Raw genomic sequence first — 15,031 nt, forward strand, 5'->3', positions numbered from 1 at the left:
TTATCTTAAGCTACTATTCTCACAGCCTAACCTGTCTGGGGAATGTATGCATATGCATTAAATCTGATGCCCTTCCAGAACCAGACAAAGACAGTTTTATTTGTCCAGACTATTTTAAGCTGTCTGTAGTGCTGTTTTAGGGACGCGGGTGGCACTGTGGTCTAAACCACAGAGCCTAGGGCTTGCCGATTAGAAGGTTGGCGGTTCGAATCCCCGGGACGGGGTGAGCTCCCGTTGCTCGGTCCCTGCTCCTGCCACCCTAGCAGTTTGAAAGCACGTCAAAGTGCAAGTAGATAAATAGGTTCTGCTCTGGCGGGAAGGTAAACCAGTGTTTCTCAACCAGTGTGCCTCCAGATGTTTTGGGACTACAACTCCCATCATCCCTAGCTAGCAAGACCAGTGGTCAAGAATGATGGGAGTTGTACTCCCAAAACATCTGGAGGCACACTGGTTGAGAAACACTGAGGTAAACAGCATTTCCGTGCGGTGCTCTGGTTCGCCAGAAGTGGCTTAGTCAAGCTGGCCACATGACCTGGAAGCTGCATGCCGGCTCCCTCGGCCAGTAAAGCGAGATGAGCACCGCAACCCCAGAGTCATCCGCGACTGGACCTAGCGGTCAGGGGTCCCTTTACCTTTAGTGCTGTTTTAAACTGGCTGGCGGCTGCTCCATTTCCAAATTGCATAGTATATATATGAGCTGTTCTGAGGGGCTTTTGCCTGAAGTGTAACAAAAAGCTTCTAAGAAGAAACAGTAGGCACACTGTTGCCTGCTCTTAGTCCATCAAATAGGAAAGTTATCAAACTAGTAAGGTGGCAGAACACTGGGATGTTAAAATAGTTGTGACGCAGACCCTCACTGTAGAGCTTCCATGCTTCCAATGCACGTACAGGATACCATGTTCTTCAGAGCACACCAACTGTGTCTCATCAATAACCAACTGAGGGAGATGGAGAGGGGTGACGTAGATTTAGCAGCACCCCCTACCCTTCCCACCCCTTCAATCAAGTGACTGGCAATGGAAGAGCTGATCATGTCCATCATGTTTCCTGCTTGGCAGGGGGTTGGACTGGATGGCCCTTGTAGTCTCTTCCAACTCTATGATTCTATCTTTTGTTGGATGCACAGTCTGCTGAGACTAGAAGTCACAGTCTTCTAATCTGTGGAAGGTTTGAGATCTATAAAAGGGCATGGAGGAAACCAGGGGTAGGCAGACTTCAGGCTTAGCAGACCTACTTTGTTTTTGTTTTTACTAGAACCCCAAGATCTACAAGCCTGAGCTAGGTACCTCCAAAAATGGAATTAAAACTCAGGCTGCCTCTGAGCACATTCTGAATCTAAGAATTTGCTTTCACTACAAAACTACGGTAACTGAACCCACAGTCCTTTTGCACAAAAGGAAACTGCTGGTTAACTTTCATCATTTAAACAGCCTAACCTAGGTGGAAAAAGTAGTTTTGCTGCTATTGTTAAACAATTGGGAGTCACAAACATTTTTACATGCCACAAGCAAAACGTGATTTATCCAGCCCTGTAACTAACAGTATAGCATTTTCACTGCATTTTTCCAGGAAATTCCTATTAACTTATAGAGATATGCGCATGAACCTTAGAATTCCCTGCACACAATAAACTAGCATGCCAGAAAGAACAGTATTGAACCCTTCTCCCAAACATGTAGTTTACTAGATGCATGGAATTTTTTTGTACAGTGAAACACTCAGTTCTGTGTGTTCTCACTTGCAATTTGAAGTTGTACAGCTCACCCCAGCAAAAACGAGCCTGAGAGGATAGATACATTAGGAAATGACATAACATAACATAAACTTGATAATTTTGTACTTTTGAGCAACTATATATGCACTGGATGTCACATATCAGTTATTTTTCAACATTTGAAAAGTGTGCTTGTTTTACCATGGGGAAAACATTGTTTATCCTGATTCAAGTCTGCTTTGTAACTCAAAACATGTCAGGATATTGATAATCTCCTCCAATAAATCAAAATCATGTTTTGATGTTTCTCTATATATTTTTGTTGGTACAGGGCTCCTTGTTTTCTTGCATTCATTGATTTTTGCAAGCCTACAAACTCATTGTAAAATTTCCAATTTTAGGAAGGTTGCCCTCTTGCCCCAGCAAGCCGTACATTGGAAGACTCTCCTGATACCTCGCCTTCCAAGTCTTTGATTGGAGTGCTACAAACATCTCTTGCATCCTCCTCTCTGTGCTCCTCTTTCTGCTGACTGGACCTTTTGTGGCTGTGTGCTTTTGGAAGACGCCCTCCATTCCGATGGGCCCCTTCAGAATCCTGAGCGTCCTGGGATTCCTTGGTCTGTGGGCGAGATGCTTTTGCCCTCTCAGGGCTGCGCTTGTCCTGCAAGCGGCTGGGCTTCTTGGGGCTGGGAGAGGCTTCCTCGTTGGAACTGCTGCGAGAATGGGATCTCTTGCTTGCTCCTCCTTTGGAATGAGCCCCTTTTCTTTTGCTGGGGGTTACTGTGCCCTATTAAAACAAAGCACAGAAGCAACTCCTGGCTCGCTCATTCATTCTCACAACAAAACTCAAAAGCTGTGCTATCATTTCACAGTGGCTTACTCAGCATAGTGACAACTTTCACTTCAATCTACGATGTCCCACAATCCAATAACATTTCTGTTGTTTTTCTGAAACACAGGGCAAAATCCACTGGGGATCGATCTTCCTATTTAAATTAATGAGATGTATTGACAGCATTTCAGATTTTCCCATCTCCAAAAGGCTTGTCCTACCTACTGGGGTGGGAGGGTGGCGCTGAGATACACAATGACAAAAGAAAGTGGCACCCCACAACCTCTCACCAACAGCTGCACTCCCTACAGCCCTTTCCCCGCTTCAGGCATAGAAAGAGCAATGCTGCCTAAAGTGGCCAGTCACTGCTGGAATGTGGCATGCTTTCTGAATTAGGGAAAGTGATAATAGGAGGGATGCATAAAAAAGGGAGGAAAAAGTATGCCACCACGCCATTTGTATTGAGTTAATATGTATTATGGTGGACAAGGTCAAAGACTAATTTCTGTGGCTGAAATTCCCAACTTCCTCCCTCTATATGCTAATGAATGCGGACCCCAGGTGTTAAGGAGGAAGCTAGGTTCTTATTACAGAAGGCTGACCATCTTATTAAGTTCATCACAGTCAAACTTTAATGCTTCAGTTTATGAAATGTATGACAAAATATCAGGCTGCTAGTCCATCTAGTCCAGTTCTGTTAACTCTTTTGCAGCTGTTCAAGGTCTCAGGCAGACCTCTCATTCTTGCTTTCTGATGAGCCTTTTAGTCACTGATGCCAGGGATTGCCCCAGAGTCCTCCTGCATGCAAAGCATATGCTCTGCCATTAGGAAGCCATGTTATACTTGTGGGATACCTCTGGTTAAGAACTTAATTCATTCCAGAGGTCCGTTCTTAACCTGAAACTGTTCTTAACCTGAAGCACCACTTTAGCTAATGGGGCCTCCTGCTGCTGCTGCGCCGCCGGAACACAATTTCTGTTCTCATCCTGAAGCAAAGTTCTTAACCCGAGGTACTATTTCTGGGTTAGCAGAGTCTGTAACCTGAAGCATTTGTAACCTGAAGTGTCTGTAACCCGAGGTACCACTGTATAGAGTAAACTGTCCTGTGAGACTTAGCTAGGTTACTCCTACTCACTTTGGGAGGAAGGTAATTGTTGTATCTCAGTCTACCTGAGAAGCTCAGCATGTAAAGAGGTCTGAGCTGGTTGTTCCAAGCTCAAACCATGTGGCTCTAACAAGCCTCTCTTTCTACCAATAATTTAGGTAATTTCCCCACTGTAACTAAACCAAGTTTTACTGCCTGTGTAAGTTTTCTACATGCTACATGGAAAAGCACATGACCCTGACCTTTGGAGAGTTTGTAAGTAAACCATTTTTAACTTGCAAACATGTGGTCTCTTGGAAGTTTTGAAAGGAACTCACAAGAGCATATTTCAAAGGTCTAACAGCCTATATCTCCATGGCTTGGCTTGGCTGAATATTTTGTGATTTTAAATCTCTGCTGGGGTCCTCTCACCAGAGTACTTGCCCCAAACTTGGATTTGGCATCCAGGAATTCTCCTTTTTATATACCCATTTTTTCCTTGTCAGCAACAATACTGAATCAGGCTATAGGTCATCTAAGTTAGTCTTGTCTACACTATCAGTGGCCCTCCAGGATTGCAAGCGGCCCTACCTGAAGATGCCTAGAACTAAACCTGCATGCAAAGCCAATGCTCTGACTGATCAATGTCCTTTTTCTGCATTGAACTATTGCCTTTCCCCAACTGGCTTGTGAGAGTAGCCAATAACTTCCAAAGACAAGAGCTAGAAAGATGTTAACTGACACCTACTGGGGGAAGCATATTAATTTGACTGAGGTGGTCAGGGTATTTACTTGCCAAATTCTGACCTTAGTAGCAACCTTATCTTCAGTATCTGAAGCATTTCCCATAATTTCTTCTTCTGTTTCTTCTTCTTCCTCCTCCTCCTTCTCTTCGTCTTTTTCCTCCTCTTTTTCCTCCTCCTCTTCCTCTTCCCCCTCCTCCTTAGCCGATTCTCCCACTTTAGAAGTAGCCTTGTCTTCCTGATTTAACAGTGAAGTCAAGAATTCCTCTGCAATCATTTTCACCTAATAAAAAAAGATAATGGAGAATGGTCAAATTTTAATAACAAGATAGATGCAGAAAGGAAGCAGTTTATAATACTGTACCTGTAAGAGGGATCAACAACTCTGCATTTCTCCAGAGGACTTAAAAGACAGAATAGTTTTCTCTTTAAACTGTTTAACAAGGGTAATCAACTTGTTCATTCTAGGCTTAAAGGAACCATTTCTTAAGGAAGATCTTAGATTTTCACTGTCAAATTATTTGTGATATAGCCATGGTTAAGACATCTCAGGCAACTTTCAAGTGCATTGATTTTTTTACCTCCTAGTTTCAAAATCTTTTAAGGAGAATTCAAATGCAAAGTGGCAAAGAACTTTTCAAGAAGACTTCCAATCATTTGGGGAAACAGGAAGGGTCAGACAGGGTAGAAATACTCAACACAGAAAAATAATGAGGAGTCATTCACTTTGTTGGTAGCATTTTGAAATCCCCAGCTTCTGCATGCAAAGCTATTCAAACATGGTAGCTGTAAGACTGTAAAGGAACTATAAAGACTAAAAAAAAATATCAATATTTAATTTTACTGTTTACTATCATATTCTAATGGATAATTGAATATTGCTTTATTTGATATAAGTTGTTTATTTTAAAGTTTTTATGACTTTTTTGTATTGGATCCGATTGCTATTACGTGCGTGATCTTTGTTGTCTATTCTGTTGTTTCTCCAGCTTGTAAACTGCCTTGTGTTTAGTAATATAGAAAGGTGGTATACAAATTAAAAGTGAAATGAAATGAAATGAAAAAAGCTCAATTCCCCCCCTTCAAGAATGCCAATCATGCTTAAGAAGATACCAGTGTGTGCTTGCTGGTATAAGCACTGGCCATCAAAGTGAAAGCGAGGCAAGCTGCATGATCTTTCTTTTAAGAGGTTAAGAGCATAAGGCCCTTGCTGGAGAAGACCAAAAGCCTGTCTAGTTCAGCATCCTCTTCCCATTGTGGCCAACCAGATCCTTATAGGAAACCCACAAGTAAGACTAGACCACAAGAGTGCTCTCCTCATTTCTGCTCCCTAGCAACTGGTATTCAGGGGCATGCAACCTCCAACACTGGAAATAACACACAGTCATCATGGCTAGTAAGAAAATGATAGCTTGTTTTGGAGGTTCTAGCAGGGGAGCGCAGCTATCGTATACCCTTGACCGAAGAACGGTACACTCCTTCTATCTGGGAAGGTCGTCCTCTTCCACCGAGCGCGCAGCTTCGGGAGGGACGCACATGGAGCGGTGAGGGAGGAAGGGGACACCCGCCTAGCCAGCCAGATCAGCCGAATCAACCCTGGCGATCAATGGGGTGACAGATGTCGCAGCCAGATCGCCCTCACATCCAATCATCGCACAAATGCCATAAAACAGGCAAAGTGCACCTCATCAGCAGTTGCCCGTTTTTATTATCAGAAAGGTAATCAATTTATTCCTGCGGCCAATCAGATATTTCAAACAAAAGTGCAATCCCAGATATTCTATGGAATCCCGCTATGGGTCCAAGCATATAACAGTGATTTAAAAAAGATTCACTCCAGCTTTCTGAGACGTATTCTTGGACTCCCAACTGTGATCAAATATGAAACAATGTGTGCAGAAATAGGCATACACACAATGGAATATTGGGCCTGGACCACCTCAATAAAATACTGGTTACGCTGCCATTTTCGCTGCCCCCCATCAAGTCTGCTCGCTGATTTGCTCAAAGACTCCTATAAATCAAGATGGTATCAGTACCTTGAAAAAAAGATTGAATCTTTAGGCATCGAGCTGGAGCCCCTGTACAATTCTAACGAGCAATACATTTTCCATAATATCCTAACTAGACTAAAGGATGTCGAGAGACAAAATATTATGGCAGCTGTAAACAAAATTTGCTCCCCCATATTCTATGATTTAAGTATCTTAGATAGCAGAGCCAATTACGTCACTAAGTTAATAATCCCAGCCCAACGTAGGGCTTTTATGCTGGCCCGTTTGAATGTTTTTCCCTCGGCATTTGTCAGGGGAAGATACCAAAACATTCCTAGAAACAAAAGATTCTGCAGATGTTCTATGAATGTCCCGGACACTGTAGAGCATATTCTCTTTCATTGCCCATTGTACAGTACGCTCCGTCAACGTGTGCTGTCCCCTCTTTTGGGTGGTCTGGAACCCCAGCAAGGTGAAAGTGTGGGATTCTGCCTATCTGACATTGACCAAAGGGTAACGGCGGGGGTAGCCGAGTTTTTGGTAGCAGTCCTCCAAGGAGCAGGTTAACTAGGAAAACCACTGATTCTGTATGTATATATATATATATATATATATATATGTATGTAGCCAACTGCTGCCTTTTTATATATATTTCAAGGCTTTTATATGTTATTTTCTCTTTTATGGTTTTATTTGCATAATGCCTAATAAAGGTTTGATAAGTAAGTAAGTAAGAAAATGATAGCCTCATCCTCCATGAATTTTTCTAACCCCCTTTTAGAGCCATCCAAGTACTGTAGGTGACCATTACTAATAATTGTGATAGTAAATTCCAGAGTTTAACTATACATCATGTGAGGAAGTGCTTCCTTCTGTCTGTCCTGAACCTTTCAAGTTCAGTGGGCAACCCCAGGGTCTAGCATTATAAAAGAGGGAGGAAAATTTCTCTTTATTCACTTTCTTCACGCTATGCACCTCTATCATGTCTACTCTTGCTTGCTTTTTGGAAAAAACCCAAAAGGCGGCAAAGGCTAAAAATCTCTTTGGATGAAACTGTGTGCAGGCACATTTTCAAGTCACATGGAACTCTTATCTAAGATAGACTGTGAATGCTCCATATGTAAAAAGACTTTATCTTGCTGTGGTAGGCATAATATAAACAATAAAAACAGCTATTTCTCAACTGTAGAGAATGCACGGCTTTATGCCTCAAATCCCAAATCAATTTACTTGAAAGTCATTAGTTTCCATTTCTGTCAGTAGAACATTATTTGAAAATAACAAGATCATAAGGCATGCACATGCCTCCTTTATTTCAATAAGTTTAGGCATACCTAACACCACCAGAAAGGATATTGCAGCTGAAACCTAATACCCTTTATCAATACCACTCAGTACTATTGCATTTTTAGCAATCTAACAGACCAGCAATGTCAACTTTTAAATAAGGAATTTTACAGGGAAGCCCTATTGCCATGATCAGGAAGGCAAAATGTAGGGAAGTCGGTCTGAAGTTTTGGATTTTCTGTTAATTTCACAATCAATCCTTGGTTGAAAGGCCTCTTGGCAAAGCATGCAGATTTTTACCCTCTTGCCTAGGCAAATTTCAGAGTCACTGAGCTGTTGTTTTGGGCCAACTGATTCCGCCCCCCTGCCCCCGATTTATATTTTGACAATTTGTCTGCATAGCTGCAGCTGCCATCAAGATTCTATGTTAGGTATCAGATGCTGCATGAAGACCTAATATACAAAGGTCAGCAGAGAATGAATGGGGGTGAATTTACCCGCCATCGGGTGAAGTCGCTGAGTGAGCTGGGTCCATATGATACGTGGGCTTGTGCAGACTTGATAAACTTTTTCCTGACTGATTTCAACTGCTCTGGGGACGGAGTTTTGGGCAGCTGCTTCCGGAAGTTTTTCCCCCAGTGAGAAGAGACCTAGACAAAGAGAGAAGCGCATTAAACTTACATATAAAATAATAATATACAGAATATCCTAGGTTTCCTTTGAATGTATTGACCTGCCCAGGTGTTGAGATTTTTAGGCTCAGACCTTGCTCCAGGTGCTCCATCAGGTGAGATGGACAGCAACTGAAAACTCATACCAAGTAAAATGGGGAAGTTTGGTGATGATTTTCAATCTGTAAATTACTTTCTGTTTTACGGGCAGATTTCTCCTGTTCTGTTATTATTTTTATTCTAATACATGGCATTTTAAACTACTTGTCTGTTCTTCACAAACATGAGAGCTGGTGATACAAACTGTTGTCCACCCAATGGTCAAATTGGGTCAAATTGACAGGTAAATGAAAGCTGAGATGGGCGCTTGCTAAAAGCAGGTGCTCAAGTGTCTCCTTCACTATTAGTCCAGTTTGGCTGCAGGTCTAGAACATGCCAAAGTGAACTTAAGGCTATGCGAATAAACCAGAGGTTAATAGAAAAGGCAACACTAAACAATAAAGATAGTTATTTATAGTCAAGATGGAGTCAGTAAAAAAAATTACTTAATCTTCTTGTAAGAAGAGAAATTATTTGATTATAGTGATGTTAGAATGTTGAAACACATCTACTGATAGAAAAACATATTAAATTATAAAATGTAAGCATTACTTCATGTCAATAGCAGTTAGTGAAAGTTAAGTGAAGAAGATATATAAGGCTGTGCACCCAGAAAAGGGATGCAGCAGAACAAAAGAGGTAAAGACAATGGTCCTCACCTGACTGGACTCTAGAGCAGCTGAGGTAAAGACCTGAGACTAAAACTAAACTCATTTAATTTTTTTTATTTGCTTGCTGTGCCATTATCCTCATGCTAAGTTTTAATCATACCTGTCCTATGTTTAAAGGGGGGGGGGGGGAATAGATGCCACACAAAACCTCTGTTGAACCCATGGGTTGGTGTATCCACCCCCTCAAAGATAACGCACTTTTAAGAGTACAATACTAAACATGTCTGCTCACTATGTAAACCTACTTATTGAAGGCATCTGTAACAGTCAGCAGTCAAAGCTGTAGAAGTTACTACATTTATATCCAAATGCCTGCAGACAGACAGATCATGTATGCACAGCAGTGACCAGATGAGAAATGCCTGCTGGGAGGAGCGCAGAGAGAAGAAACACTATGCTGCATCTGTAAAAGCAAAACTGGGTGCCTTCATCTGCCCCGGCTGCAATAAAACATGTTTCTCCCACATTGGTTTCTACAGCCACAACAGGCACTGTAACTCTCCAGCGGTTTGACTTTACCCTTGATGGCACACTCTTCCATTGTCTCTAGAGACAGGTGGATGCCAACAATTCATAGAATCATAGAATCGTAGAGTTGGAATAGACCACAAGGGCCATCCAGTCCAACCCCCTGCCGAGCAGGAAACACCATCAAAGCATTCTTGACATATGCCTGTCAAGCCTCTGCTTAAAGACCTCCAAAGAAGGAGACTCCGCCACACTCCTTGGTAGCAAATTCCACTGCCGAACAGCTCTTACTGTCAGGAAGTTCTTTCTAATGTTTAGGTGGAATCTTCTTTCTTGTAGTTTGAATCCATTGCTCCGTGTCCGCTTCTCTGGAGCAGCAGAAAACAACCTTTCTCCCTCCTCTATATGACATCCTTTTATATATTTGAACATGGCTATCATATCACCCCTTAACCTTCTCTTCTCCAGGCTAAACATACCCAGCTCCCTAAGCCGCTCCTCATAAGGCATCGTTTCCAGGCCTTTGACCATTTTGGTTGCCCTCTTCTGGACACGATCCAGCTTGTCAGTATCCTTCTTGAACTGTGGTGCCCAGAACTGGACACAGTACTCCAGGTGAGGCCTGACCAGAGCAGAATACAGTGGCACTATTACTTCCCTTGATCTAGATGCTATACTCCTATTGATGCAGCCCAGAATTGCATTGGCTTTTTTAGCTGCTGCATCACACTGTTGACTCATGTCAAGTTTGTGGTCTACCAAGACTCCTAGATCCTTTTCACATGTACTGCTCTCAAGCCAGGTGTCACCCATCCTGTATTTGTGCCTTTCATTTTTTTTGCCCAAGTGTAGTACTTTACATTTCTCCTTGTTAAAATTCATCTTGTTTGCTTTGGCCCAGTTGTCTAATCTGTTAAGGTCATTTTGCAGTGTGATCCTGTCCTCTGGGGTATTAATTATATCCAACCTTTCTTTTCCAAGGCGCACAGGATGGCTGCCTTCCACCCACTGTATCATCACAACCCTGTGAGGTAGGTAAGGCTGAGAGAGTATGCCTGGCTCAAGTTGCAAGGGGGGGGTGTTCATGCCTGAGTGATTAGAAGCTGGGTCTCCCAGTCCTAGGCTAACCCCACTATGAAGGCAGCATCCCCTTTGTTTGGATCAGTTCCTCTTACATTTATGAAGATCCCCAAAATGTGCCTATTTCAGACCTTATCTATTTGGTTAAGATCTCATTGCCATTGTCTTTTCTTACCCATTTTTTCCTTCCTTTATTACATGCAGTGTTTTTTTTCTTGGGGGACGGGACATACCCCTAAACATCTTGTGAATCTAAGTTTGGCCTCATTGAGGGGCGGTATTTCAATATGAGTAGGAAAATGAGAGTACCCCTAAACATTTTTTTAGGGGGGGAAAGCACTGATTACATGTATTTTTCATTTAAGGTTGTAATTCCATCAATGCCAATTCTATTATTTATACCATACAGCTTTTTAAAAATATATATAATGTGCAGTTTTCTTTTATGCTCTCAAAAATATAACCATCACATGGCTTACCCTACTGGTCAGCTCTCGACTATTGACAACTCTCACATGGCTGGCCAGCTTGGTGATATCCTTGCCATTCAGTTGTCGGAGATTTTGCAGAAGAAACATGACCTTATAGTCATCACTGGGCTGGGGGATAGGCAAGAAAAGAAAGCAGCCTTACAAGATATCCTTTAAGTAAATCTCGCCAACTGTATTCCAAACCAAGCATTTAATATACACTATGTATGGCCCAGGGCTGGCCCACTGAGGAGGCAACCACACTGGATGGCAGGATCCACGGGGGCAGCAGATTCGGCCTCCAAGGAATGCATTGCCCATTCCTGCTGTAGCTGCCGTGGTGGCACCAATGGCTGTGGAGAATTCCTTGGAAGCCAAATCTGCCTCCTCCTTGGCAGCCCCCACCCCTCTACATCGGCTCTCAGAGAATAGGAGGCACTGCTTGCCTCCTCCCACCCCTAGGGAATAAATGGTGGGTGTTGCCCTCTGGGTTTTAGTGGGCTCTGCACCTGACTGGCTTGATTCAGAGTGGGCCTCTTCCCCGCCCCCACCCCCACCCCCCGGCATGGAAGCCTTTGTTTCCCACTTCAGTTGTTGAGTAAGGTTGATTTGATTATTCCCCTTGTTACTGATGTAGATCTTTTTTCCATCCTTGTTCCCCATTTAGATCTTCACTCACCCCTGCTTCCCTGATGGTGGGAGGGCTGTGCCATTTTTGTGGTTGGCCTCAGGTGCCAAAATGTCTTGGGTCGGCCCTGGTATGGCCCGCCTACTGTGACAACTAACAGAGTTAGCCAGCAATTGAGATTTTAGGTTTTAAAGCATTCCTTTAAAAAAATTGAAAACATTAAGTAACATTTGGCTGTTAAGTGTCAAAGAAACAAACGTTTAAAGAACAGAAAAATGCCTGTAATTCCTGTGAATCCATAAAAGGTAATTAACTGGTCAAGTCAACATATTTCAGTTTCTCTAAAGTCCATGCAACAGTAATAGCTAACTTACAACAGTAACAAAAATGAATTTTTATCTTGCAGGGTCTAGCACAGGCTGATCCAATGCGTGGCCCAAAGGCCACTTGAGGCCCTCGTGAACATTTGAGCCACATGTCTCCCAGCTGCCTTTCCAAAGCTGGAAAAGCACTAATTAGGCTTTGGGTGTGGTCTGCGGGTTCCGTGTCATAGTACTTTTGTGGCCCACTTGGTATGAAAAATTGGGTCACCCTTTCCCAGCAGATCTTGCATTCAGGATAAACGTGGACCATGTTACGGATCCACCTCTTATCTTTCATAACCCCAAGGGACAATGAAATGCCTGAACAGGTGTGGGAGTTGATTGACACATTGGCAGTCCCACTCACACACACACACACACCCCAATGAGGCATGTAAAAAATGGCTTACATTTCATCTCTATTGCTCAAAGAGCTAGAAACTTGACTTTTTAAAGGGGGGGGGAGGAAAAGAACACAGCTTCTCACAGGTGCATTGCATCCCCATTCACCACCTGAGACAAGACGGGAATATTCTCATCACTATCAGAGCTCTTCAGGTTTAAGCTGGAAGCCCAGCAAGCCTTAGAAACCCTGTTAATTGTCAAACACTGTACTTACTGTCAGGTATACATTGTTCACATAGGTTAACTCCTCCAGCTGTGGAAACTGCTTCAGGGATGTAACGTCTTCCAGGCTGTTGTTGTCACAGTTTAGGATACGGAGGTTTGGCAAACTGAGATTGTCAGGGAGCCTCTCTAGCAAGTTGTCAGAGAGGTCGAGTTCTTGGAGGTGGCGGAGATGAGAAAATAACTGTGGTTCCAGGTCTTCTGTTGTTATCTGCAACTTGGACAAGCTGAAGAAGAAAAAAGGTTCTGCACACTACTGACCCCCATGCCATCAAACATTTTGCAATGCTTTATGGTAAGTATAAAGTTGGATGCTGAGATAATTATATATTTATTCACAGCAGCAAAAATGTCAACAGCCACTTACTGGGGGAAAAAGAAAGTACTTCCATTTCTGTTACGATTGGTTTTATAGGCCAGATAGATGTAGTTATAATACTTAAACTTACATATTATATCTGGGGAAGTACAAATGAAATGAAAACCTACTTGTAAAGAAACTGATTTTTGGAATGATAAATTTAGTGAGAACATCCATACCTGTACATTGTTTATGATGGTGTAATGAATGAATCTCTTTCACATTAGCTTTCATATTAATAAATTTATTAATGACTGAAGCAGGGAGGAATAAATCCCAACAGTATAGACTGTTGGAAAAATCTCTGCTCTCCAGCAGAGGTTAATTTGTTAATTAGTGGTTAGCACAGTTCCCCTGCCCCACAATTTTCAGCACCAAGATTCAACCCAGAAGATCTGAAATAGTATGTGGAGTTTTCAAAACAATACAAGCAAAAACTATATTTCAGCAATGGTAGCTAATGAACAGTAAAGGCCAGAAATAGTTTGTGAAGTAATCAAGATTTTAGGGGGCAAACCCTATCCTACAACCTAAAAAGGATAAAGTAGCAATCTGGGAACTTGACAGTCTGTAAGTATGATTACAGGTAGGTAGCCGTGTTGGTCTGAGTCGAAGCAAAATAAAAAAAATTCCTTCAGTAGCACCTTAAAGACCAACTAAGTTTATATTTTGGTATGAGCTTTTGTGTGCATGCACACTTCTTCAGATACACTAGAAACAGAAGTGTCAGACCCTATATATATATACAGAGGGTGGTGGGGGTGGGTGGGAATGGGTGATGGGCTGATGGGAGTTGCTGAATTGGAAATCATTACCAAGCTTAAAACCATGGAAGCACCTGGGATGAATAGAGACATCGGATTCTTATCTCATTATGCATGATCAAGCTTTCTTTAGCACCTCAGCCCTTGCTTCCCCCCCCCCCCAGGACTAATTGCTGCCATCAGCCATCCCACCCACCCCCACCACCCTCTGTATATATATAGGGTCTGACACTTCTGTTTCTAGTGTATCTGAAGAAGTGTGCATGCACACAAAAGCTCATACCAAAATATAAACTTAGTTGGTCTTTAAGGTGCTACTGAAGGAATTTTTTTATTTTGTAAGTATGATAGTTAAGGAGAACCTCTCATATTTGGGGGTGGGGAAAACAGCATGGGGGGTAGCTACCTTAATGCCCTATTTGTGAGCTTCTTGGTGCCATCAAACTGGCTAATGTTGGAAACAGAATGCTGGACTAGATGGGAGGGCAGGGCTCTTGTTCAGGAACTCTTACAGATCACAGCACCAGTCTTAATTGGAAACTTTGGGGGTTTTTTATTATAAAATGCTTCCTGGATTGTACCTGCCCCATTTGAAAATGCATCTTAAGGACTGTAACCAAGCAGAAAAAGGGCTCCATCTTCATTGGTAAATAAATATATTTATTGGCAGAATGCATTGCTTGGAAACACATGCTCAGTTTTACGTTTCTGTGATTTGGGGCATTTAATTTAATGCCCTGATTTTTCTGTGAAAGTAATATTACAATCGCTTAAGCAACTCAAATTACTAAGATCTACCTGCACCAATTATCTTTCTTATTTTATAAACATATGACTGCACTTACTTCAGAATTTTGATTTTTCGCAGCCTTGTAGATTTAGGCACTGCCCTTTCCAACAGAAGTTCTGTGGTAATTTTGGACATTTTTAATCTTCTCTGGTTTTCTGCAAACCCAAAAATGTCTTCCTGAAAACTTCCTGGTGGAAAAAAGAGAGAAAGAATGAGAGCAAAATCCTAATCCAGTAGCAATAAACTGTGCTGCCAAACAGAAACAAAGTAATCTGCAGTTGGAGCCAAAGGCTGGGGGTTTTAGACAACCATCTGTCTGTGAGAATATAGAAAGAAAAGTAGAATTCTGTATTACCAAATCTCTTGCATTCAGTTGCAAGCTGGGG

At 42.3% G+C, this 15,031-nt stretch overlaps 1 protein-coding gene across 3 annotated transcripts in view; it reads right to left on the reverse strand.

Moving 5' to 3' along the window:
* The window catches only part of LRWD1 (leucine rich repeats and WD repeat domain containing 1), a 33,018-nt gene that overhangs the window by 15,610 nt on the left and 2,377 nt on the right, over window positions 1-15,031 (reverse strand). For 2 of the 3 annotated variants that reach the window (XM_035139118.2, XM_035139117.2), the window contains exons 2-7: window positions 14,701-14,833; window positions 12,723-12,957; window positions 11,123-11,242; window positions 8,152-8,304; window positions 4,438-4,656; window positions 2,148-2,501 (exon numbers count right to left, since the gene is read on the reverse strand). In XM_035139118.2, the coding sequence (XP_034995009.2) occupies window positions 2,148-2,501; window positions 4,438-4,656; window positions 8,152-8,304; window positions 11,123-11,242; window positions 12,723-12,957; window positions 14,701-14,780 (1,161 nt within the window). In that variant the 5' untranslated portion in view covers window positions 14,781-14,833. The remainder of the gene's footprint in view (window positions 1-2,147; window positions 2,502-4,437; window positions 4,657-8,151; window positions 8,305-11,122; window positions 11,243-12,722; window positions 12,958-14,700; window positions 14,834-15,031) is intronic. The other variant, XM_035139119.2, reaches the window with a different exon arrangement.

This window comes from Zootoca vivipara, chromosome 15 (assembly GCF_963506605.1).
Source record: "Zootoca vivipara chromosome 15, rZooViv1.1, whole genome shotgun sequence".
NCBI lineage: Eukaryota > Metazoa > Chordata > Lepidosauria > Squamata > Lacertidae > Zootoca > Zootoca vivipara.